General features: G+C 43.5%; 1 protein-coding gene across 1 annotated transcript in view; it reads right to left on the bottom strand.

Moving 5' to 3' along the window:
* The window catches only part of LOC116949408 (metabotropic glutamate receptor 8-like), a 290,056-nt gene that overhangs the window by 218,262 nt on the left and 46,871 nt on the right, over nucleotides 1–24,923 (bottom strand). The window contains exons 5-6 of the mRNA XM_032966701.2: nucleotides 7,222–7,357; nucleotides 1,183–1,337 (exon numbers count right to left, since the gene is read on the bottom strand). Coding sequence (XP_032822592.2) covers nucleotides 1,183–1,337; nucleotides 7,222–7,357 — 291 coding nt within the window. The remainder of the gene's footprint in view (nucleotides 1–1,182; nucleotides 1,338–7,221; nucleotides 7,358–24,923) is intronic.

Below are 24,923 nucleotides of genomic sequence, written 5' to 3'. Positions count from 1 at the left end.
CGTGTTCAATCACAGTGAACTGATGGCTTCAGCTTAGTCACCAATTATATTATTGCACGGATGTAGTGGCATCAACGATCCCTTTTACTACTTTAATCTCACATTTTTGGGACATTGTTCGTGATATTTTTTTTCACACGATGTTATTCCAATTGCGCAACCAGAAATGTGTCATAAGTAACCATCCCGAACGCATCAGCCCCTATTAGAGAATGGCACACTGAAGTAGATATCACGGAACGACTTCTGACGTCCATTAAAGGCACCTCTCGCCATACTCTGGGTGCTGCCATTCTCCCAAAGTTCTGAGACAATTTGTGTTCATTGAATGGCAATCACGTGTTTTTTTAAACTCACACTCATAATGTTTCTAAATAGAGTAAACACAATTGATAATTTAATATTATGCGTTTTTTGTTTGTGCAATCATTGATGACCAGGCCGAGACCATCAACGCACACACTTGAGAATCCGGATTAATCACCGGTGGCTACCCAGATTCGAACGTAGCCTCCCGGCAGCGCTGGCTCAGTGTTAATGACCTCTCAGCCACCCGGCCGTCTCAGAATCCTGAACCTTTGTTTTTCCCCAATCAAGCATATCCCAGCTCTGAGGGCTGAATTATATCGCAAATGACTGACAAATAGCAAAACACTTCACAGAACAGGAAGGTCAAATAATGTTGGGCACGAGAGGCCCTTTTAAGTAAATTTCAAAGTAGCTCTGTGGTATAAATTTCTGCTGGCAGTACACCGACACAAAGCTCTGCAGATTGAAGGAGCTTCACAAGGACATTCCTTTGTCTCCTGACACATCGCTGATTGAATAATTTGGGGATTTTTTTAATCTATAGAGACTAAGGGCTGGCCAGGTGGTATTGCAGTTATATCATTCAACTCACTATCAAAAGTTTGTTAGTTCAAATCCCGTGTCTCTTTAAAGTGAGTGCCATTTTCCATGAAGTCAAGGATTGCCGTCCATTGCTTAAGACTGGCTCCCGCCATACCAATGTGGAATTACAGCCCCCAACGCACCCCCTTGCTTGGATCGAGGCTGTATAGCAGATATGAGTGCCTCTACGTTGTTCATTTTGAAACGGGCAGACGCTTTTGACCTGGACATTTGAATCAAGGCATGACAACAGCAACAACAACAACAAAAAAACAAAACCGAGCTGCTTGCCTGGGACAGTCTCGCTTTGCGGGTAGATGGTGATGGCACCGTCTGCCACTTCCTGCTGGTTCAGTGCAGGGCCCAACTTGACTCCCCAGCTGTCCGAGCCCAGCCACAGGAAGTGCTCCGTTTGGTTTGCCCTGTGCGCTGCTTCCAGGACGCGTCTGCCCATCCGGCCGTTCAGTAGGGACAGGAAGGGAAAGAGTAGGAAGAGAGGGAGGGAGAGATGGGGATGGAGGAGGTGGGGGACGTTTAATTAAGCTCCACTTTGAGGCAGTGGCAAAACAAGGCAGCTGCAGTTGGCATGGCTGTCTTAAAGACCCAAAGAATATGAATCCCTGCAGTCACGAAAGCTTTAAGTCAAGAGTAAGGGATGTTTTGAAAGGAGACATTTCAAAGCGGCCGAGAGTGAAAAGTTAAGTTGAGAAGGATTTTATATATTTCTAACTACATATAGATAACCAACATAGGAATGCAGTATTATCATCAATGGTTTTGGACGAACAGTGCAAATGATTTACTGGACATGTAACGTGTTACTTCAATAATTGTGGCCTTGCTATTGCATTTCATTGTATTTTTACAGGTCTGTCTAGCTCGATGTGTATATGCATTTATTTAATCTGCTCATATTCAATATCTTTAACTAATAAAAGCAATATTCTGACGTATTTCAATATTTATCTGAAGCTATGACACACACACACATATGGGGATGGAGTGGTGGAGCACAATATCACATACCGCAAGATTGACCCAACTACCAGAGTTATTTTCCAGGCCACGGCTAACATCAGCGGCACATTATAATTGAATTGTGTTTGGGCAAACCCCCTTCACCAATCTGCACTGACCAGAGGAGTGAAGTATGGTCGAAACATTATCATGACCAACAAGGCACGGGATGGCCTACATCCAGCAGTGCATTGACAAATGGCTGTGAATCTAAATTGTACACAAATACATCGTGTCTGAATATGACGTGGACGTTCATACAAATAAACATACCATTTGTACAAGGGTTCATACACAAAAGTTAATTAACATTTGACATAAGACAATAAATGCAAGCTGACGGCAAAAGCATAACATAGGCACCTTAACGATATCTGGAAACACGTACCAAATTGCAGATGTACACAAATAAATAGTTACTTCCTTTTAGCCCCACAGACAGTTGCAGCTGTTAGTAAGTACCTATTCAAGCAGGAATGGCACGTGAGATAGTGGTGTGGGGAGGATGTTTTCATTCTCTAGTCCCGATGTTTCTACACCATACCATATCCTCATTTGAGGGCGCGTGCACCCAGGCACGGTCCAGGACAGGTTCAGACACCGCTTGTCACCGATATCATCCACGGTCAGGAATCGAACCGAGCTCACGGTGTAACGAACCATCTTGCCACCAATCCACGCACGCACACGAGCACGCCACTGCTATACGATATCCCATCACCGTGGCATGCCGCCATCAACTGCTGACGTTTCGTTGCGCCCAGACATATTGCCTTCATTACCACTTTTGTGCGCACCTTTGTGCCGGTCTCTGAGCCGCCGCGGGCATTGATATATCATTCCATTCCTGCCTGCAGCCGGTTGCCGTTGACCGTCAATACGCCGCGTGATAAGATAAATCAATGAACACGCATTCCCTCACTTTTGCTGCGGTATTTTGCCATTACCAAATTTGAGAAGCGGCACAAATCACGTTCGCCGAAAAGGATATAATGCTATCTATATTCATTTACCGGCAGCACACACGAAGGCACCGAGAGTGGCACAGAACATTTTTTCAATTGTGGCTCTAAGAGACAGGAGATTACCTTATGGATTTGCTCACGGACGTGCTTACGCCGTGTAACGAGAGGGAGTCTAAACCGAGACGTGTTAGCAGCTGCTCCTGTAATCCTTGTATATGGCAGTAAGAGGTGGTGGGTGGTGGTGGTGGGAGAAACAAAATGAGAACCTTGCAATTACAAAAGCCATCATAGCAGCATCCGAAGCTAACGTGTTTCAATAACCTTTGTCAAATCCATCCGTGCGATATTGTATTTCCACCACCTGCCCCCTCTCACCCCCGTCCTTACAAAAAAAGTTATCGTGATATAAATTCACAGACCTTGTGTTTGGCTGTTGAAAAAAAGTGCTGCACAGGATTTCCTCTTGCAAAGATTAAAACTCCACTTTGATTTATGGTACTGTAGCCATTCCCAAAAAAACCAAATAATATTACGAAAATAAGCAGTGATCAAGACATAATTTTAGAGGTCACTCGGGTTAACCTCGTCCTATCAAGAGCTAGACGCTTGATATCATCTGTAGACCATAGGACTACGGCAACAAGTGAAACACTCAACACGTTTGTGTTTACATTTCATGGGTACAGAAGGGTGAAAAAAAAACGTTTTAAGCTTCTGCAGCTTGGTGTCACCAATTATCTGACCAAGTGAAGTCGGTGCACCGAGGATTATTAGTTGGAGCACAATCCCTATCACCGTGACTAATTCTTCAGATACAATGCTAGCATGTGCACTGTTAAAACATAATAACGTAGCTCCCTACCTGCCAACGCGTTTAATCAATTGTGCCAGATCAGAGCGCGTCGGTGTACAAAGTATGAACAAATGTGGACTTTATATTACGTCTTGATGTTTGATGCCACAGCACTGGCAATAGTGATGACACTGCTGATAAACAAGCAGACAACATATCTCCTTCATGTGTCCACTTACGTAAACAAATATATATTACATTTCTCCATCAACCACAAAACCTTCTGGGAGTGCATCATTTCAACAGCACTGCTTCCACACAAATCGTTTCCTGTTGTTCAGAGTAGTTTGAAGCGATGATTCGCAAAGGCAGTTTTGCTGATAACCGGTGGTGTTTGTGATTTGTGGCAATGGTCTTGGCTATGGAGAATGCTCTATGTTTAGCTCCCCAATGAACACGTGCCTCTTTGGCATCGGATACAAGTGCAGTGTCTACATCACGTGTGAACTTAGTACTCCTTCGAAGCTCTCCGATGTGCTTTCAGGTTGTGCAGTACTCCAAGGACGTGGAGCAAACTATCAGACATCACGTGGAACTGCAATCCGCGGAACGAGCCGAAAGTTTGCAACGGAGCACTACCACAGCAGCAGGACGACTGCGACAAACCTATACGGCAAGTGTTGACTTAATACACACCGGAATTGAATACTAGCCGTAAGAATGATTTGAAGCTTTCGTGACTGCAGGAATCCATACTCTTTGGTTCTTTCGGTAAAGTCACATAGATATAAAATAAATCACGAAGTTTCGTGGTGCAACACAAGCGTCCGTCATCATGATTTATTTCATTTTATATCTACGTGACTTAACCGAAAGAACCAAAGAGTATAGCCATAAGAAGTGTAATATTTCTCGCTTCACATAATGGCATTCAGCACAAACAAGTGATAAGGTTTGGGAAATGTAGCAATTTAAAACGTACGTAAACACCACATGAACAAATATTTGTTTTAATCTCAATTTCAAAATGACTGAACCACTGTGCATGTAGATGTAGAACTAATCGGTTTTGAGTGTAGTGAACCTGATTAACATGTAAAACTACACATGCAGAGAGACTGGGGAGGAGGTGAGAAAATGTATTTCAGTTTATTTACCATCCTCTCAACTCAGCAAAAGAGGTAAACACACAAAAAAACTATGCCAATGTCATTAGGAAATTAATAGGCAGCATAATGGGTGCACCATGTGCGACATGGTTTAACAAAACGTGAATATTAAACAGCCACTTTACCATACCTGGTAACCCATACGGTTTACCCCGTATTCTTGTATAGGGAAATTAAGTTTTCAGATCCATACGGCGTACAGCCGTTTCAATACGGACAAAAAAAAGTGGTTCGTCTTTATGTGTTTCTCCCTTGTGATGGAACTTTGTAGGATGAACGTTGAGATGTATAAGGTCTGAATTGGTCTGTAACAAGATAGGCACTGATAAGGGGTTGACAAGTATGCTTTACTCACAAATATGTTAAAAAAAGAATTGGGACGCGACAACATTTCAGCACTTCTCGTCGAACAAGGCCCTGTGTTGAATGCCTGAGATTGTAACGCTCCTCCCAATTAAAACGCAGAAGCATATCAGTGCCAAGTGACACGAATAAACACGATGTGGCACTAAAAACCACGCGGTCCAATGCAAGTTGAACACACAAAGCGAATTTGCGAGTAAGCCTTTGATGGTAAGCCATCCCCACACCATTCATCTCATCCCATCACACTCTGCCAAAGAGGCCGCCAATCAGTGCCAAGTGACACGAGATAAACACGATGTGGCACTAAAAACCACGCGGTCCAATGCAAGTTGAACACACAAAGCGAATTTGCGAGTAAGCCTTTGATGGTAGGCCATCCCCACACCATTCATCTCATCCCATCACACTCTGCCAAAGAGGCCGCCAATCAGAAACACATTTTCGGTCATCCCATCCCAGGACGGGGGGGGGGGGGCTCTCTGAGTCGAGCAGTCAATGAGACGTTGCTTATGTGCCAATTATGGCACCAATTAGAAGCTAATAAAAATTCCGGCCTCAAGAATGAAACGGGTGTGGGCAATGGTGGCCCCGTGACCCGTCTTGCCGGCATGCGAGTGCCAAGATTGTGCAATGGCATTGTATGTCCCAGTGCAAACTCAAGTGGTCGATCTGCCGCAGCGTTTGGTGAAAATGAGTGCACATTTAAAGGGACCTTTCCCTGTCGTTGTCTTTGAGATACGTTTGTTTTGACTCATCAGCCTGCAGTATGCACCTCCCTACACCATTGTGTCAGCATTTGTGTGATGTTTTCGTGTGTCTGACACTCATCGGACACCCACAATTAGCACGGTTTAAGATAATGCGCGTATATCTACGTACACACATACTTGCCTACGAAGACAAATATCCCCTGCAACTACTTAAAGGCTGTATGAGACCAACTACATACATACAGACAAAAATGCACGTGAATACAAAGATCACCCTATATTGCCTTTTTGATTGTTGGGGCAAGTTCTCTTTGTGATAACCTATTAAGGGTAACGAGTAAGTTGTTAGGCCAGCAGCACGCGAGGCCACTTGTCTCCAAAGTTGCGATGTTTACATACCACACCAGGTACTCATATGAGGCTGAGTCGACTTAGGGGAGGCCCAGAACCGGTTCAGATATCGTGACTGGTGTTTGCCATGAGCAGGGCTAGAACTCACCGGAATCATAGCACTAACCGCTGCACTACCACATATGTACACACTCAATTCTAGATTTAAAGTTTTCGTGACTGCAAGGATACATACTCTTTGGTTCTATTCGGTAAAGTCACGTAGGTAAAAAATAAAACAAAAAATCACGACGTTTCAGCCGCTTGTGTTGTGGCCGAAACGTCGTGATTTTTTGTTGTTTTATTTTTTACCTACGTGACTTTACCGAATAGAACCAAAGAGTATGTACACACTCATTTCTGTCCATGCAAACATACATATATGCACGCATACGTACATAAGACGACATGAAATAATTGACACCATTTTGACAATCCACTGCTAGATGAATGCCTTTAATACACCGTGTCAGTCAAGGGAGATGTTTGATAAAACTTGGCCATATTGGTCAGTTCATGTTGGCGAAGGTGAGGGACCGCTTAAGGGTTGAGATATCACCATCTGCTCATCTTACCCATGGCCAGGAATCAAACTCGGTTGGCCAGGCTCACAGTGCAGTGTGCTAACTGCTGTGTTATGTATATGTTCTCCCCCTGTTCTGCATGGCTTTCCTTTATCCTTCTGCAGTTTCGCCTCAGATCATAACCGGTCTTGGACAAACATCCACATTTGTGAAATATTACCTGGAAATGACTCAATTGGCATTACACATATAGGAGTAATATCTGCCCCGTGCAGCGAAAATTTGAGTAGGACCCTCATGAACAAAAAAATGTGTTGTGATTATCTTAGTGAGGCTTTCGTGGTTCATCGAACATAGTAGTAATAATAATAATACTGATCGTGGAGCCGCACTTACCTCACGTCCTCCTCGTTGGCGAAAATAACGACGGCACGAGCAGCTGATGTTTCCAGCAGACGGCGAATGGTCTTGTCAAAGTCCCGCGGCTTGGAGTCTCGTGCTATCTTCATCGACTGGGCGATGCACACACCACCTGCCAGACCAATTAGGATGATGCGACGCACAAATCGTAGCACTTACCGGGCTAATTAAACCATTGTGAACGGTAACCCGTTCGATTGGATTTTTCATTCCAGACCAACCTCCCGCCTCTGGGACGACCGACGTACCTATTGCGGCAGTGCTTAAGGAGCCAACCGCTTGCAATGACGGCGATGTTAATTGGCCGCATCAGGTGGCATAACCAGCACAGGTTAAATGGAAGCTCCGGTTCACTTTCATAGAGCAGTCAATTGTTGTCAATATATAATCCGCGTACAAATAATCCGAATATACTTGCATAAGCATCCCTGTAAAAATGACCATGAAGCCTTAACTTGTTGTGGTGTGTTATACTACTGGAACAACATTCATTCTTACATCAGAACTAGAAAGGTGATGAAAATCAGATGATACCGGATCAGAAACAAAAGCTTTGTTATTACAACAAGGCAATGTAGCATCATACAGTGGTTTGAGTTTTTAATACGAGTAATTCCAAGAAATATGCATCTATGCGAATGGTATACAAACATTTATGAGGCTAACATGTCAATAAAGTATTTAAATAAAAAAGAAACACATTATTTGTTTACATTGCCACTCTCTTTAACCGATTGTGTCTTTTGCTTTTCAATTATCTATAAAAACAAATATATATTTAGACATACACAACCCGTCCAGGTTGCCCTGCACGTCATCACGATGCTGAAACGCTGGCAAAGAGGAAAGGTGAGAGATTCTGGAGACAGCTGAACCCATAACACAAAAAAGAAAAACACAAAAATACACGCTTTAATATCCATTCATCATTATGACGTAAAAATGTATATGACAGAAGGGAAATGATTATAAATTGAGGACAAAAAATTACAGTTTCAGATGAATGTAATTATAATTGATCCACCTGCAGTGATGTTTACATTCTTTGCTGTAAAAAATAAATGAGCGTTTACGTATTTATGTACATTTTCAAACAAGTTCCCATTAATTAGTGACTCACTTTGCATGAGATACAGCGGCTGTCTGTGAGGTCAGGGAGCCTTGCATTCGTCAATGCTGTCAGCAGAGATTATGGCATGTTTCTTATATTTTGAGTGACTTAATAGCCGTTCATTTGCATATAACCCACAGTTCAATACGGTATATGCAGGTGATCCTGTCAGGAACAAAAAAAAACAAGGCTTGCCTGATGTTGTGCAATGAATGTTAAATAGCCTAGTATACCATGGGCTGCAAGGTAAAATGAGCGTTTACGAGTTGGATCATCATCAGCCATGGTCAACCCACTGCTGGATGAAGACCTCCCATATGCGCCACCATCTGTCACGATCCTGCGGCATGGTAATTCACCGAGCACATGTGGATGTCCCCTTGGACACGTTGCATCCCTTGGCTCCAAATTCCACCGTTAATATTGACAATCAGCTGGCAAGGGATTGCTCGAGGCTCCTGGGACTCATTTGAGGCCTTTTGGTGTCCGTGCCTGTGCATTGGCGTCTTCTACCCTGTGGAACTCTCCACATCATCGCGTCAGGGAGCGAGAGCGTGAAGATGTTTCAATCTGCACGCAAAGACGCACCGTCTTTCCGTGGGTTTTCCTGAGTTGTAATCTGTGTTTGGACGACTGATATGTCTTCAACGTATTATATGTATTTATGTTGACTTCATTTTTGGTGCAAAAGCACTTTGATACACGCAACTATCAGAATTGAATATTGATTGATTGATCATGCCTTCTAACAATGTATCCTGCACAAGCTCACTATTTTGTATTAACACTTGGAATGACGGTCATTAACATGGACATGTTCTCTAATCCACGTGTGCATTCCTCCTTGTCTCCCAATGTAAATCCTAGCTTGATAGCCCAAATTAAATGCAGTGTTTAAATGTTGCTAAAACAGCTCACAATATAATCCTGTTTTTGAGGCCAAATAAGCTCCCTGCTCTGAGGTTTATAAAATAAGTACCACCTAGTGAGAAGTCACCAATGAAAATGATTACATCTGTCATGGCATTGTGAAGTTTCCTTCACTGGCTCAGGGCTGTAATCAAGAAGTGAGCACCATCTGCACGACGTTTAACAGAAAAACCACGTTGGCTTTTTTTTCTTTGTAAAAAAACAATCTTTAACTATTAAGAGAAAATCTTAGAAATAAGCAAGGGGGACTTTTCAGACCTAAAGAAAGCATGGGATGTTATCAGTATTACCTTATTATTGTTTAAACTTTTTTTTCCCGAACCTCCAATTAGCACGGTTAGCTAGGAGAGGTGCGAAAGAAGTTCAACATATTTGTTGAGTCATTTTTTTTTATGTGGCCACGATGCCATTGTGTCCAACCTAATCAAGATGCATTCAAAAGTAAAGGTGACACTCTGCATTTGCTAGTGGAGTGGCCTCCACAAGAGGGCACTCTAGTGGGTATTTGGCCTTCTCTTCCCAGAGATATTGTATTAATGTTGAACTTCTTTCGCACCGTACGTAGCCAACCGTGCTGAAAGAGTATCCACACTTTGCCCAACCTCACACGACCTGCCGATCAACCGTGGCTGTATCCGTTTATACTGCTAGGTGGACAAATGCGGAGATTAAGAAACGTGCACATTTGTCGCAACTGTCGTGCCAAGAGATCTAACCGGTGACCTCGAGGTTGATCTCGAGGTTGACATCGCAGCGTGCAATGCGCCACAGCACGCCAACATCGCCATCCGCCTGTGAATGGCACGGATCGAAAAATATGCCCGTAGGCAGAATTAGAGGACTCCCGTTTGACTCTCGCCGGTGATAAGATCACTCGGGGCATGTAAGTTAATTTGTTTTGCAGTTTGTTAAACGTTCTCCTCCCTCCCCCCATTCATTCCATCCTTCACATCCCCTTCACCCCTTTCACGTTGTGAGTTCCTCTTCTTCTCCACGTCTTTTACTCCCCATATACGGTATATATAGAAAAACGATCCATGTGGGGCAATGAAGCCCACTTCTTCCCCCTTCTCTAACTACGAGAACACGAAGTCCTAGGACGTGGTCCGTGTATTATAGACACCCACCCTACCCCTCCTACCCTTGTGTTCGATCCAATTTGTGCTATGTACTGGGCTCGTGTTGAGCTATGCCAAAACAACAACAACAACAACAAAGAGGCCTCGCGTTTGAATTCAGATGGTCTACACTTGGGCAACGATCACGTACGAAACGATGCAAGGAAATGAGTCGCGGGGTGTTACGAGTGAAGGTTTGCTCGGATTTTGCCCTCCACCTCCTCTCCTCGTTATTCCACTACCGTGCCACGCCAGACCCACTGCTCTACAGCAGCCTTCGTCGCCATATGGCCAGGAGAGGCCCGGGCAGCAAAGGGAAGCTGGCAAATGCCATTAAGCACTGCTGCAACCTTCTTCACTTACCTCAACCCCACACGACGCACACTTATACCCCCCTCCCCCCCACGCATATAGCTTGGCTCAAACTGACAATGCATATCCACCTCCGCCCCTTGCTATACACCCTGCGCTGTTTACATCTCTTCGGGCAAATTTCCAGTCAGGTAACGTCAAAAAAAACCCCGCACAACGACTGCTCGGAGCGCAACAACTACATTAGCATTCCTGTGCGCGGCACGGTTCAGCCACGCGCCGATGCATTTAAGAATAAACCCGGGAGGTGCGAGGCTGGAGACACAGAGAGCCACCTCGTCGCTAATGGGGAATGCTGCCGTTCGTTCGTTCACTCTCCTCCCGTCTTTCTCTGTGCCTCAAAAAAAGACAGAGAGAGAGAGAGCCTCAACAAATGTTGGGGCAAGCACGGAGTGGGTGGGTGGCCAGCACCACGCCCGGCCGCCTTTGTCTCTCTAGCGGCAATGTTTTTTTTTTTACACATCCCACCAGGTACTCATTTGATGCTGAGTCGACCTAGGGGAGGGTCTCAGGGCCGATTCAGAAAATCGTCACCGCTTACACCGCCGCTGCCCCCTCTGTCTCTCTCTACCCCACGGACACACACGCATAGGGGCGAGCGATTGCCTAGCAAGCCTCGCGTTCATTAGGGGCGTTATCATCCAGGCGGCAGGTGGCAGGGGGGGCCCCTGCCACGTTTGTACCTTCCCGTGTGAGATTGCTCAGCGGGGTAGGTAGGGGGGCGGGGGTCGTGCGGGATTGGTGCATATGGAAAGTTGCAATGATTGTCAATAGGTGGCAGCAGTCCCGTAGACTGTGAAGAAGAGCCACCCGCACAGGTCGCTTCGCCGCATTTAAATGCACGGGACTCGTTGGGCATGACTCACGCGCGTACCTTGCGATGATAACAAGGGAAACGTGATTTATAATGTCGCTTGCTCACGTGCGTAACTCCACAGGGTTGGATAGACGCGGAGTGCAAGTGGGGGAGGTTGTGAAGTGCTGCGCGAGGGGCCTTGTGACCCGAGTTTGAGTCCCAGCCATGGCGACTGCTAACTCAACTTGTCCTCGACCCCACCATCCACCCCTCCACATCCACCCCCACCCCCCCCCCCAAAAAAAAAAATCATAATAAAATACTTAAAGTTACTTAAACTGCCGGGACATTTCAGCAATGTAAAAAGACGAATGTACTTTGTCCTTTCTCCACGAGCACATGAGAACATCAACAGGTCCAATGCGCACATTTCCTTCGTAAATGGAGCGTTGAAGGCCAAAGGCGCAGTAGTGCCACTGTGTCCATGCAAACAAAACTATGGACCGCACAGTCTACGCTCCTTCAACGGAGGTGGAGCGGTAAAACCAAACGAACTCTCTCCTTAAACCCTCTCGTTGTGGCCATCAGATCTCGACATTTGAGATTTAACTCCTGAACATATCGCCACAATTGGCAAGAATAGAACGAGAGCACAGACGCGTACTATTTTCTTATCCGTACTACTCTGCAGGCATTGATTTTGTACTTATGAAAACGTGCTCTTTGGGAAAAAAACCTATATTTTAGTGTTATACCTTCATTACTCTAACTCTGAGCAAGATAGACGTGTTCACACATTCATATTATTTCCCTTAAAACATTTTTGTGTCAGTTTCACGAGCATAGCGAACACGTCATAATCATGGCCTCATTTCTGGTACCCTGGAATATACCACCGTAACTGCCATACCACATCCAATAAACATTTCACTCCAGCTGTGGCTACTAGTCAAGTGGCTACTCCATCCAATCTACCAACACACCCGAAAATACCCAGTGGAAAATTAAGTGCAAATTATTATTATTATTAAGCATGTATTTGTTTTAAGGGAAATATCCAACTGAGCCTTAGACAATGCCACAGCAAGTAGAAGCCTCTCTTGAGGCCCGCATGTTACACGGAGAGAGATGATGTGGCCAACGCCGCCTGACTGTGATTCTCTCCGCCAAGCTTTTTGTGCTCAAATGCTGCTCCAGGCTGCGATCGATTTCAGCCGGGGGTCTGTCCGGGTCAGCGGCGCTGAAAACATTTCCGCAACCCGGCACACCACGTCCACGTGCGCCCCTTGCTATGGCTGTGGCTACCTGTCGTGTGCCGCCTAATCCAGCGTACCAGCGAGCCACAACGTATTCAGTGAGAAATGTAAGCCCTGGCTCGAGATGTTTATGTTAGGCCATGTTGGAATTAGTGGAGCCTCTTACGAGGTTCATATACAATTGCTGAACACCTTGTTCGCTCAATAATTGTATCAGTAACCAATCATGCATACATAAACACACACACACACATATATATAGACAACACAATTACTGTAGTGAGAATAATATATACATAGAGACCTACATTGAAACTCACAACATGCATCAATGTTGAATTGAATAAGGCAGCCTTTTCATTTCCAAGAGTCTTACGTCAGGTGCGGTAAATCGATGTCATAATCATTCCGCAGAAAGCTATCAATCACCCAATTAACCACATTGGACACATCTGACAATTGGCTCTACGTTCAATCGCAAACCAAAAACGAACCCTGCAAGCTCACGATGACACCCGACGTTATATAATTATACCCGCATGTTTAATTTGACCCGCGATACATGCGGCAGATGGGTAATGTTAACAATCAGTGGTAGCTATAGAGTTAATCTCTACCCAGTCAATTTATATAATCTCGAGAGCTAATCTCGGTACAATATCTCCATCCATAGACATTTAGGTACCCTCTTTTTCCGTAATGAGAATTTCAACAAAAATGTCTTAGCTGCAATTTGCAAAAAACAATTTAAGAGTTCAGAGATGTGTATATGTTTCCCTTTCTATCACACTGGGCATATATTGGAAAACCGAGTCTAGTTTGGCTAGGCAATGCTGCTCGCTCGTTTTTTTTATTCTTTGTCAAGAAGGAGCGTTGTGCAAATGACCAGGTGGCTCAGGTATTAGACCGGTGTGTTTGTCCTCTTGAGATCAAGTACCAGCAGCCACTTGTGTTTAAACTGTGTTATCAAGTGGACCGAGTTGATTTTCTGAGCGTGGTTATACCAGTAACAGCACCAGAAAAAAAGAACCCGTAACATTATTTTCTTTCACATCATTCACCTTATACTCACTGAGAAAACAATATATATTTTAAAACGTGTTTTACTGCCATGTGATGGTATCTTATTTTGTGTGCGTCACTCTCTAACACACCAGGTCTGCATTGCTCTGCAAAATGTCCAAATAGATTTTTGTGACACTGACGGCACAACTGGAATACGAATTGAAAGAGGCAAAAAATTAAAGGCCAGCCAATTGCTAAACAATGCACCAATGTGTTACAACCATTTTCTTCTCATCAAACTCAATGAGCCACATCTCAAGTGTCAGAACATTTCACAGACAGCCTGGTCACCACACTGAACCTGCCTTGCCCACTCACTCAAATCATCTTTGTACCGCACTTTTTCATCAGTAAATCAGGCTTATGAATAACCCACAAATATATCAGGAACATTATATCTTTTTGGCAACAAGTATCCGCTATGATGTCTTTAGCGGGGTAAAGTATAGCTGTTGCCTGTCCCACTACCCACACTTATTAAAAAAAAACTCCTCTGGGAAATGCCCTGGCTTACCTATTTTTAACATGCGATACATACAGCCCACCTGCCTTTGAAAACCACTCAATAACGGGCACCTTTTGTCGGTCCTAAGTAGTAAAAAAACATATCACTGCGATGCACCGTCTCAATAATTCACAGCATTTGAGATCTAAGGGAGGCAGCTTACAATCCAATATTTGGAGTCAAAATGAGGTCTAGTTATGGTGTGAATATTTTGTCACCAATGCACGTTAGTGCCATGTACTTGAATACATTTGGAGCATTGCACGTTATCAAAACTGTTCATTTTGGAGGTTTTTCAAAGCAAATACCACATATATGCGCAGCCAAATGAATGCATGTAGCTTTTGTTCTAAAGATAATCTGTCTGAGTAGCGCTATTCATAGTGTGTTCAACACAATCAAAAATCCCAGTGAAGAGTCGTCTGAGTCCATTATTCCTCTGGCATTGATACAACTAACACCACAGTGACTGTTATTTAAGGAGGCTGGCCACTGCCATTTGAATGTGGAATTTCCATCACTGAACCAGGGCTGCCAATACAGCTGAGTACCGGGGATGATCTTTGGCTGAATTTTAAATGTTGCCAAAGTGGAGTGTCCTCTGATTCTTCCCTAAAGACATCCAAGCAATGTTATTTTGATCACAACACAGATAACATCATGCAACCTACAGCTATTTAAGTAAAATTTCCTCCATCGTGAAATTACACGATTCTATGCTGAGGGCATGTGAAGTATCTTCACAGGATAATTCATGACAGGGAGTGATTTTCATGGTTTGAAAATGCACGTCTCTGTGAAAAGAAAATAATAATCATATTTTATATTTCAAGTAAAAAAATCTATATGTTATATATTCTCAATTTATAAAATATGTAACGTAAAGTAAACGTTAAATTAGAACTTTTTAGCGTTAACTTTTAATTTCAAGCATTCACCATACAGCTAAACAACCAAATTAAACCAGGGTAGTTCTTATTTTAGCTACAACCTTGTTACAGAGGAGAGTGAAAAATGTCCAACATTATTTAATTTGGTTAGGTGGCAGATGGGCATGCATCAAGTATTACTCATGTCAGATACATAATTAATGAATGGCCAATTAATGCTCAGCACCCATTACAAGAATGAGATTGTGTTTAATAAATGCACCCTTCTGATAATGAAGAAAGTGTTCTCAGACACAACACGGTACCAGCAACAACAACAACAACAATCTGAATTAATATTAACGCGGCATATTTCAATATTTGTTTTGTATTACTATTGCAAGGCGCATTATACAACCTCATGCATCATATGACAATAAATTATACATGCTGAGCAGATTCCCATAAAGATATGGTTATATATGTCTATATTTCCACATTCTCTTCTTGGCTGTAATTTATATAATATATTGGCCGTCTTGCTGAATTTGTCTGGGATATTGAGCAAAGAAAGTAAGAACATACGAGAAGAATGTAAATCAAACGTGTGCATTCCCACAATTAACGGTTCACATTCTACCCATGATGCATTGTACGTATGCTAATGAGTACCTGCAGTACCATTGTCTGTAAATAACATCTGCCTTTGGAATATGCACCTTGTGCAAGCGTATTCATCATGTAAGTGCAGTTATGTTGAAGCTGTAGTAAGAGCACTTAACTTACAATTTGAAGATCATGAGTTAAAATCCTGCTTGCAGGGTTAACTCGAACAATACTCCTTCTGGAGATGATCAAATTAGTACAACTTTGCGGGAAGTAAACAGTGGTTGTTTTATTGATACAAAGGTGTCTGTCATCGGCTGAGAAGAGCCCACGCTTGTTTGAACGTGAATGTACACATCAGCAAGTATTCATAATAAGGAAGATAATGTTGTTCTGATAAAATAAATTTCAATAAAAATAACCACAAGTCTAGTGTTTTCATATGAGGTGCATTGTATTCCATCCATCAATAGATAATAGAGCCGCGATAAACCAACTAAAATGTTACTGGGATGCAAACAGAGGTAACTAAACAAAATGCTCGTACGTGTAATTGAACACTTACGGTGAATTTCAGAATTAGAGTCTTTATTTATCCTGGAGATATCCGATGAGCTATGAAGATCCTTTTAAAAGGTGCCCATTAGGCGCAGGTCAATAAGTTGCAATAACAAACAATACAAAAATAAAACTACAGGAGTGCAAAGTAAAGGAAAGGTAATCACTAAAAATAAACAAATAACCTAAAACTAAACTATGTTTATGTTACTAGGTCAAGTCCATTGAGCTGTTGGTTATTTTTCAGAAGCAATCTGGCCACATATAATAGCTAAATTAAGTGGCTCATCGTGTGGACATTTATAGCAGCAAAAAAATGTAAATAATCTATCTATGAGACTGGTCAGCCTCCAGGAATCAGCCGGTGCCTATGTAATACATTTTAATGGCGATAATGACCGATACAGGCCAATAATCTAAAACTCATGCTTCTAAAACGTGGTGTTCCAGCCACACTTTTGGGATGTCGCAGGCGTAGATGTTAAAACCATTTACCAATCGCAGACACATCTCCATTAAAACAGAAGTAACAGATAATAAAATAAGACCTGAGTGTTTTTCCTCTCCCTCCTCCCAACTCCTCTATTTTTGGAGGTGGGGGTTGTGGGGCTGTGTCGTGCATATTCCTTCTGTCAGATCCTTCCGCCTCACACGGACAGAAATCTTATTGCTGTCATTTTTACGGGCTCCTGGCTCCTGCAGCAACCCATCTACTTGAACCCCGTGTGAACCCTGCTCCCCCCGAAGCCCCTTTCTCTTCCCCCGTCCTCACCTCAATTTTACTGCCCTACAATGGCGGTCGCAATCAAGGACCTTATGACCATGCGGCTACTTTGACCGCGATGCACATAACTATGTCTGACATCCCACAAACCTACCCTCCGTCATCCCGAGGAGGGAAAACCCGAAACGGCGTGGATGTGCAGAGGTGATAACACCTGCACATCTACAAAGCCTGCGATCGCAGGCACCCATAATTGATTATCATAATGAAAGATATAAAGTTTTCAATCAATAGTTATGGCCTGCTACGAATCAGAAACGTCGTATCGACAAGTAAGAAATGTAACATGACACATTGCGAGGAGGGATAACAGCCGATGGGAGGAACTGGCGAAGGAATGGCAGCCAAAGGAGGGAATCTGCCCGGGAGAATGACTGCCACGGCCATGGAGAGACGAGATCAGCTCCCGCGCTGGAGTGAGGTGGTTTGTGGGATTGCGGGGCTGTAAGGGACAATTGGTAATTTATCTGAAAAGCTCTACTAGGTCTCAAGAGATCGCTTGCATGTGTCCCGCATGAAATGTTTGCTCTTCCTGATTTTTACTCGAGTGATTTCTATGAATGTCTGAAGCAACTGGAGTGCCCACTGAAAATACATGCGTTTCAAGGGAGAAGAGCCAATCCTTCCACAAGTGTCTCAGAAACCTAGTTGTTGTGCTGCCATCTCACTGCCATCTCACTGTCTTTGCAGGTGGGCATTTCTCACACTTAATCGCTCCATCTACACATTATCCACCAGCCCTGCCTTCAGGTCATGGCGTTATATGCATGTGCCAGCACGCTTGGCTTGTGATGCATTAGCAATTCCCCAGGCTATGTTCGCACGGCGAAGAAAGAAAGATCCCACATCATTGATTCAAGGCGAGAGCCCTGGAAACCTGTAAATGGCTCCTATGCATGAACGGTCATCGTTTGGGTCATGAGGCATGAACAATGGGATATTCCTACTCCAACCTCGCAAGCAATTTACAACCACCCCAACCATCAGCTCCACCACTATCACTGCTACCACTACCACCACCACATTTCATTCCATTAGCCAGGGCAGCAGCTGAGTCAGCACTTTATTAATTACAGTTTGATTTAACGTGGTTTGTAGAACCATTCAGGAGAAGTTAGGATGTTGGTGAACAAGAAGGAAGGCAATACTCTGTGGTCACTCACTGATGGCAGACACACCATGGACATGACCCTGGTGCACACTGTTGTGTGCAATGCACCACCAGTACGTGCCGCTAAGTGAAAGGACAAAGCCCTCTTGCCCCAGTAAAACTGGATGCAAATGGCACTGACAATGCAAGACAAGAAGCACGCATTTCCACGTGCGATTGACCACATTTGTAGCACCAACCATGCACTTGGTCTTGACAAATCTTCAGGAATTGATGTGCTTGTTCAATTTGTACTTACACGATTTATTTATATTTATTTTTAGTGACTTGCTGAACTTTTCTCGATCTACCTCCGGTATCCGTTATTGTATTTTGTTGTTGTTGTTGTTGATGTAACTTGCTGACCCGCCCCTACTGGACATCTGTGAAAAAGAGCTTCATAGCTCATGGGAGTCGTCCGGTATAAAGTAAGATTATGATTCTGAAATTGGTAGAATTGTGTTATTTATAAAATCAAGGGATTGCTGAAAATTACAGCACTGGTTCTGAGGATGGATGACGTCACTAATTAATGAAAACTATCATTGATGAGTATAATTTAAGAGGTATTTTTTTGTATAAGTTCCACATATAAAGTATTTTGAAAACGACTGCCTTGACGACACAGACACATCTCTCCAATCAATATTAAGCAGTGCTGCCGGTACATTCATGAGAATGCATTTTCTCTGTTTATTTCAGGCTTATTATATATAAGTTATTTTAAATGCTGTTAACAATGCTGAGTGCGAATTATTAATAAAAATTGCTCACTCCACTGCTGGCTGAAAGGGCCTCCACTCGGGCAAGCTCTACAGAGCCCCTCTAAAGGGCCTACTTTTCCACGCTGGCCAGACGTCTTTGAAGAGGTGAGAGTACCCACACTTTAACCACCGCACGCCACCTGCCAATCGACTGGCTTTGCGGAGTACCCATTCATACTGCTGGGTGGACAGAGGGGACAGGGAGGTTGGGCCTGGGTTTAAGAAACCCTTTCCCATTGTTTATGCTGCCGAGCCGCGAGTGAATTCTAGATTGCAAGTCCAGTCTCCTACCCATTGCACCACATCAGCATCTCAGCAGCAATATATTCACGACGTACCATAACATCAATATATAAAGGCGTTCATGGCACTTTAGGTTTCTCCCGATACATTAATCTACCCGCGCAAGATTCATTCCACAACTGTTTGAGTCCTAAAAATCCAATTCAAACTTTCATTGCCCTAAGTGAAATAAACAAGAAAGAATCACTTCAGGAACGGATAACTAATGGGTCCATTAGAAACGAAGTTCAGACGACAACTTATCCACATCGGGTTAAATTACAAAGCTACAGCCTCCCTTTTTGGACAACATTACGAGATATTCGACACGCGCGTCGCTTCCTCGTACGTGCAACATTATACACCGAGCACCATCCAGGTTCATAGGGCCCACGACAAGCGGTGGCTCCGCACCTGCGAGTTCTCGATCGAACATTGTGTCCCCACTCGTGAATTATTCACGCGCAATACATTTTGCGTATTCTTCCTCTCATCATTCATTATTTGTATACATAAGTGTCACTTATCAAATATTGTAGTTTGTGCAAGTATATAAAGTAAGGGGGGCTTGGGCAGGACACGAAGCTAGAAGGGATGTATGTATGTATGTACGGGATGTTGGCCGGTAGCACCAGTAGCAATTATCTGAACCGCTCCTTGGCCTTCCCTAGGTCGACTCAGCCTCAAATGAGTACCCGGTGCGGTGCGTAAAAATATCGCAACTAGTGAGACAAAGGCGGCCGGGCATGGTGCTGGCCACCCACCCCCTCGTGTGCCGTGCCGGTCTTCATAGGTGCTCTCTAACAGCACTTGCCCCAGCAGTCTGTTAATGTGATATGGGGGATCTTTGTCTTCAATGTTGGCCGGTGGTCGAGACTAATGACAGAGTTGCAGCACATGGGAGGAAACAAAGCCAACAAGATGCCCGCTACCGAGATGGAGAGGTGGAAACGGCTCGGGTGCAGGAGCGAGATTTATTCTATCAACGCAAGATTGTGAGAGATCTCGATGGAATGGGTAGATGCTCATCCAGCAGTGGATATTATGATGAATACGATGACGATCATCAGAATGATAATTTATACTGGAGGAATCCGATGAGCTACGAAGCTCTTTTTTTCCCCCATAGCTGTCCAGTCATCATCCAGTGATCGTCCATCATGATGATGAAACGAAAAAAGCAAGACAGCTTAACGTCTCGGAAAGATGCCCCACTCAACAATGCTACCCTTGCAACACGGCGCGAGGCGCTAATATTTACTCGCCGAAGCTTTAATTTGTATAGGTGATGTTTGATGAAACGGCATCACAACTCCGCGTCGAGCTTTACGCCACAACACGGTACAATTGAGCAGCAATAACGCGGAAGAGAGGATTTATTGTTCCTGTTAAAACGGCAAACATTAACATGCAGCAGACTTAATTGACAGTCGAATAAAAACGGATTGCCAAGGAAGAAATACATCAACGTCTATAAGCTGGGAGTGCTGTACTCCAGTAGGACTCAGAGCAGGTTGATTATGGTTATCGGGATAGATGATGCATTTCATTACAAGCTGTAAAGCACTCTGCATAGCTGTTGTCCTGTTCTATTTATTTCTGCCACTACTATTACAATTTGAATCAATGAGTATTGAATCGGGTTTTTTTCTTTGCAACTGCGTTTTGCCCGCGAGGAAAACTGTTTCACAGTTGGAGTTAACCAGACCGTCTGCAAAGTTCCCAAGAGTTTGTCATTGATTTGTTGTGTTACCTTTACCAGTGTGTGTTCTTGTAGGTGTCTAAGTACAGTACCGTCAAAATAATCCTGCATCGAGAGTAATGAAAAATGCCCAAAGAGCAGCACACACGACGGGTGTTGGGAACTTTACTACGCGAGTACTCGTATGAGCTCTCAGGATAACTGTGCATCACGTATAAGCATGTATTTGCGCTCGCTTGCATTAGCTCTGGCTCAGAATAGTTCAATTTCTTATTTTAGATCGGTTGTCATCGGTCCCCTGCCTTATCCCAATCGTGCCAAGTCACGAGACGGAGTACCCATCCAGAACAGCACTGCGACCCTTCGTATCAGAAGGATAGTGCACGGAAGCAGATATCACTAAACTAGCTGATTAGTTTACTGAGTACGGGGCAACTCGTTCCAACCGGCTCCGCCGTACAAGAGTAATGTTTGTCGCATGGCAGTGACACTGATATTTTATTTTCTCACAGTGGGAACATCGTCGGGTGAAGTGCAGAAGTTAATTGTATGCATTTGCTTTTTCGTGCAGTCACTGGTGACCAGGATGAGACCGTCAACTCGCTGTTTTTGAGAACCCAGTTTAACCACGGGCAGCTGCCTCAGCAGTACCAGCTCAGCGCTCTGACCTCTGAGCCACCCAGCCACCTCTGAAAATATCTATTTCATATTCACTGTTACAATGCTAAACATGTGCTACAATTGCTACGTTAACCACATGTCAAGAGCTGGGGTTAGTTGTGCGTGGTTGTGCACGCATGATATCCAGCAACTCAGAGGCTGAGTTTGTGGATCATGCCATGACAGATGCATCATATCGAGTGTATCTGAGACACTCCTCTGCAGTATAGCATGTAGGTTACCACAATGTGGGTATTTTGTCACTCGTATGCATGAAATTCCTCTGCACGCCAACTCATCCTCATTTTCAAAACTAAAAAAATAAAACAAATAGCTAAAGAAACATCCCAAAGCAGGACCCTCTTAGCATTCGATGTTTTTTTTGGTAATCAAATTAGTTAAATGATTAAAAGATTTTCAGAAAGCAAAACATATTGTGATGGTATTACAATTGCACATAGGTACGCATTACAAAGGGGGTTAAGGTGCCACAGATGCGACACGGTTTTAACAAACTGTGCTGACAACTGCACCTTTCTAGAGCTGTGGACTTTCACAGTTGTATTTCCAGAGGTTAATCGCCAATATATCTCAATTTAAATTGATTACCATAGGACGGTGCATTCATTGTTTTATTCCAAGTCTAGCAGTACTTCCCCTGCACAGGACGAACGATTTCCCAACAGAGATGAGACGAGGACTTTCACAGCAGTGGAATTTTCATAATCATCCCTCACGGGGATCGTGAATTATGGACAAATCTTTCGGCGAAAAACCTTCCCACCCATTTGTGCGCTAATGGAGTTACACATATTCAATTTAAAAGCTGTAAAAGCATCTGCTCTATATTGATGGCATCATAGCTTCCTGTTCAGCGATAAGAGAGTCCTCTATTTTGACTCTGCAAGTGCTGCTATCATCACTATCTGGTAGGACCCCATGGTGCTAGAAAGCAATGAATGAGGGAGAGAGACAACAGAGTAAAAGCTGGAATATTGACCAGCACTTCCTGCTTAGGATGTGGTTAGCAAGCATTTGTGAAGCAACAATTGTACCCAATCAAACACCGGTCAATACCTTATTACTATTCACTTTAGAATAAAATAATAATAAGAACAAACTTCGGTGCTCCTATGACTGATGCTCCTTTAATCAACGTATGCGTCTTATGTGTTCAACGTTTTATGTGTTCAACGTTTTATGTGTTCAACGTTTTACGTGTTCAACGAAAAAAAAAACTGCCACATATCAGTCTTCACCAAATGATCGACGGCCTCCAAAGTTGCCGGTGTTTCCAAGGAAACAACAAATGTATCATAATTTCATGCGGCATGCAATTATGAGACATTTATGAAACATCGAATGCAACGCTAAAAATCAAATGGGACCGGTTGTTCTAAGGGAGAGGTTATGGTCACCGCATGACTTAAGACGGTGTTAAGATAACGGAGACTGCATTGACAACGCACCGTCCCCTCTTGGATGCATTACAAATTGCATTTGTAAGTATTTTGAATGTGAGGCGCTCGTGGCTTTGTGGCTTAATGGCTGCAGCAGTCAATAATCAATTAGAGGGCTGGGGAACCAAGTCAATAGATGTTCTGAAAAACCATGCGAATGCTGATTTAGGTGACCCCCCCCCACACACACACACACTTGAAATGTGTTGAGTTTGATGAGCGTGATTGGATTTGTGTAACACATGGCACAGTGGCAAAGAGCATGACAAGGCTTCAGAATAACTGGACAGTTCAAGGACACACGCAATGCACTACTATACATGAATATTCTCAATTATTTACAGGTACGCGGCTCCTGATAACTCCATTATGGATGAATTTATGTATTCCAATTACAAAAGCCAGCCGAATGTGCACATGCAGTTGAGTATCCTACATAGACTGGAGCTGGACGATTCGTGTCAGGAATAATTTTGAATTGCTACGATTCCATCTCAGACGATTCCTGCAGGGAGCGCGATTCTTCCTTGGGCGATTCCCAAAGCTGTTTCGATTCCTTTGAATGGAAACGCGAACAGGAGGATGGGATTGCAAGTGGTCATAGTCGTCTGAGTGGTAGGTCAGGAGGATCCCAGTCGTGGCTTTGGTGGTTCTGTCGATCGACCCCTTACCAGCTGGCCTGTGTCGACCATAATTGGCATAAACATGTATAACATCGGCACCGGCTGATTCCACGAGGCTGACCAGTAGCCATAGGTAGATTATTTAAATAATTTTGGTGCTATAAATGTCCACATGATAAAAGCCACTTCGTTGAGCTATAATTTGTGGCCAGGTCACTTCTCATGAGGAAGCTAATAGCTCAATGGGCTTATATTTTTTTTAAGTTATGTGTTTAACTTTCCCATACTTTGGACTCCTATAATTTATTATATTGGTCTTTCGTGTAACTTTCTAACCTGCCCCGACTGGACATCTGTGAAAAAGAGCTTTATAGCTCATCAGATTCCTCCAGTATACATTTTATTATTCTGATGTGAGGTACTTTTGTATTGCCTGCATGCCACACTGGGGAGCTCACCCCCACCTCTTATTCAATACTAATAAGAGAATCGTGATTTGTGAATTTAGGCTAGGAACCATGATCATTTCCTCAGCTTGAATATCTTTAGAGAGATAGATATTGTTATCATCGTTATGATGCATCGACTGCGCATGCGAATACAAGTGATTGGCATGCCTGTCAATTACATGAAAGATTGCAGGTGGTAAGCAGTTGAAGTGAAACTTCGCCCTTTGTAAAACTCACTTGATACAAACCGTAAATGTGTTTAAAAGGGACATTACAGATTTCATAGCATCGTTAATTTGAGCAGGTCATGTTGTACCAGTGTTATGGCACAATTAAACATCAATATGAAACTCATCAATACATCTATAACATAACCACAGAATTTATCCATTATACATTTGGTGGGTGACTCTGTGGACTTATTAATTAGTGCGTTGAACTACAAACCCAATAACCTGAGTTCAATTCCTCGCTAGAGCTAACATTGGTGCTGCGTGATATTTGAACTGGTCCTGGGGGTGTGCCCCATGCTCACCATGGTGAAGTATGGCCCAAAAACCTTCACGACTGCCACAATGTAAAAAAAAAACATCACATATAGCTGTGGATTGAAAGGTT

This window comes from Petromyzon marinus, chromosome 36 (assembly GCF_048934315.1).
Source record: "Petromyzon marinus isolate PM22_M1 ecotype Great Lakes invasive population chromosome 36, UKy_Petmar_22M1.pri1.0, whole genome shotgun sequence".
NCBI lineage: Eukaryota > Metazoa > Chordata > Hyperoartia > Petromyzontiformes > Petromyzontidae > Petromyzon > Petromyzon marinus.
Note: the sequence above shows the minus strand (reverse complement) of the source record. Positions and strands in the feature narration are given on the sequence as shown.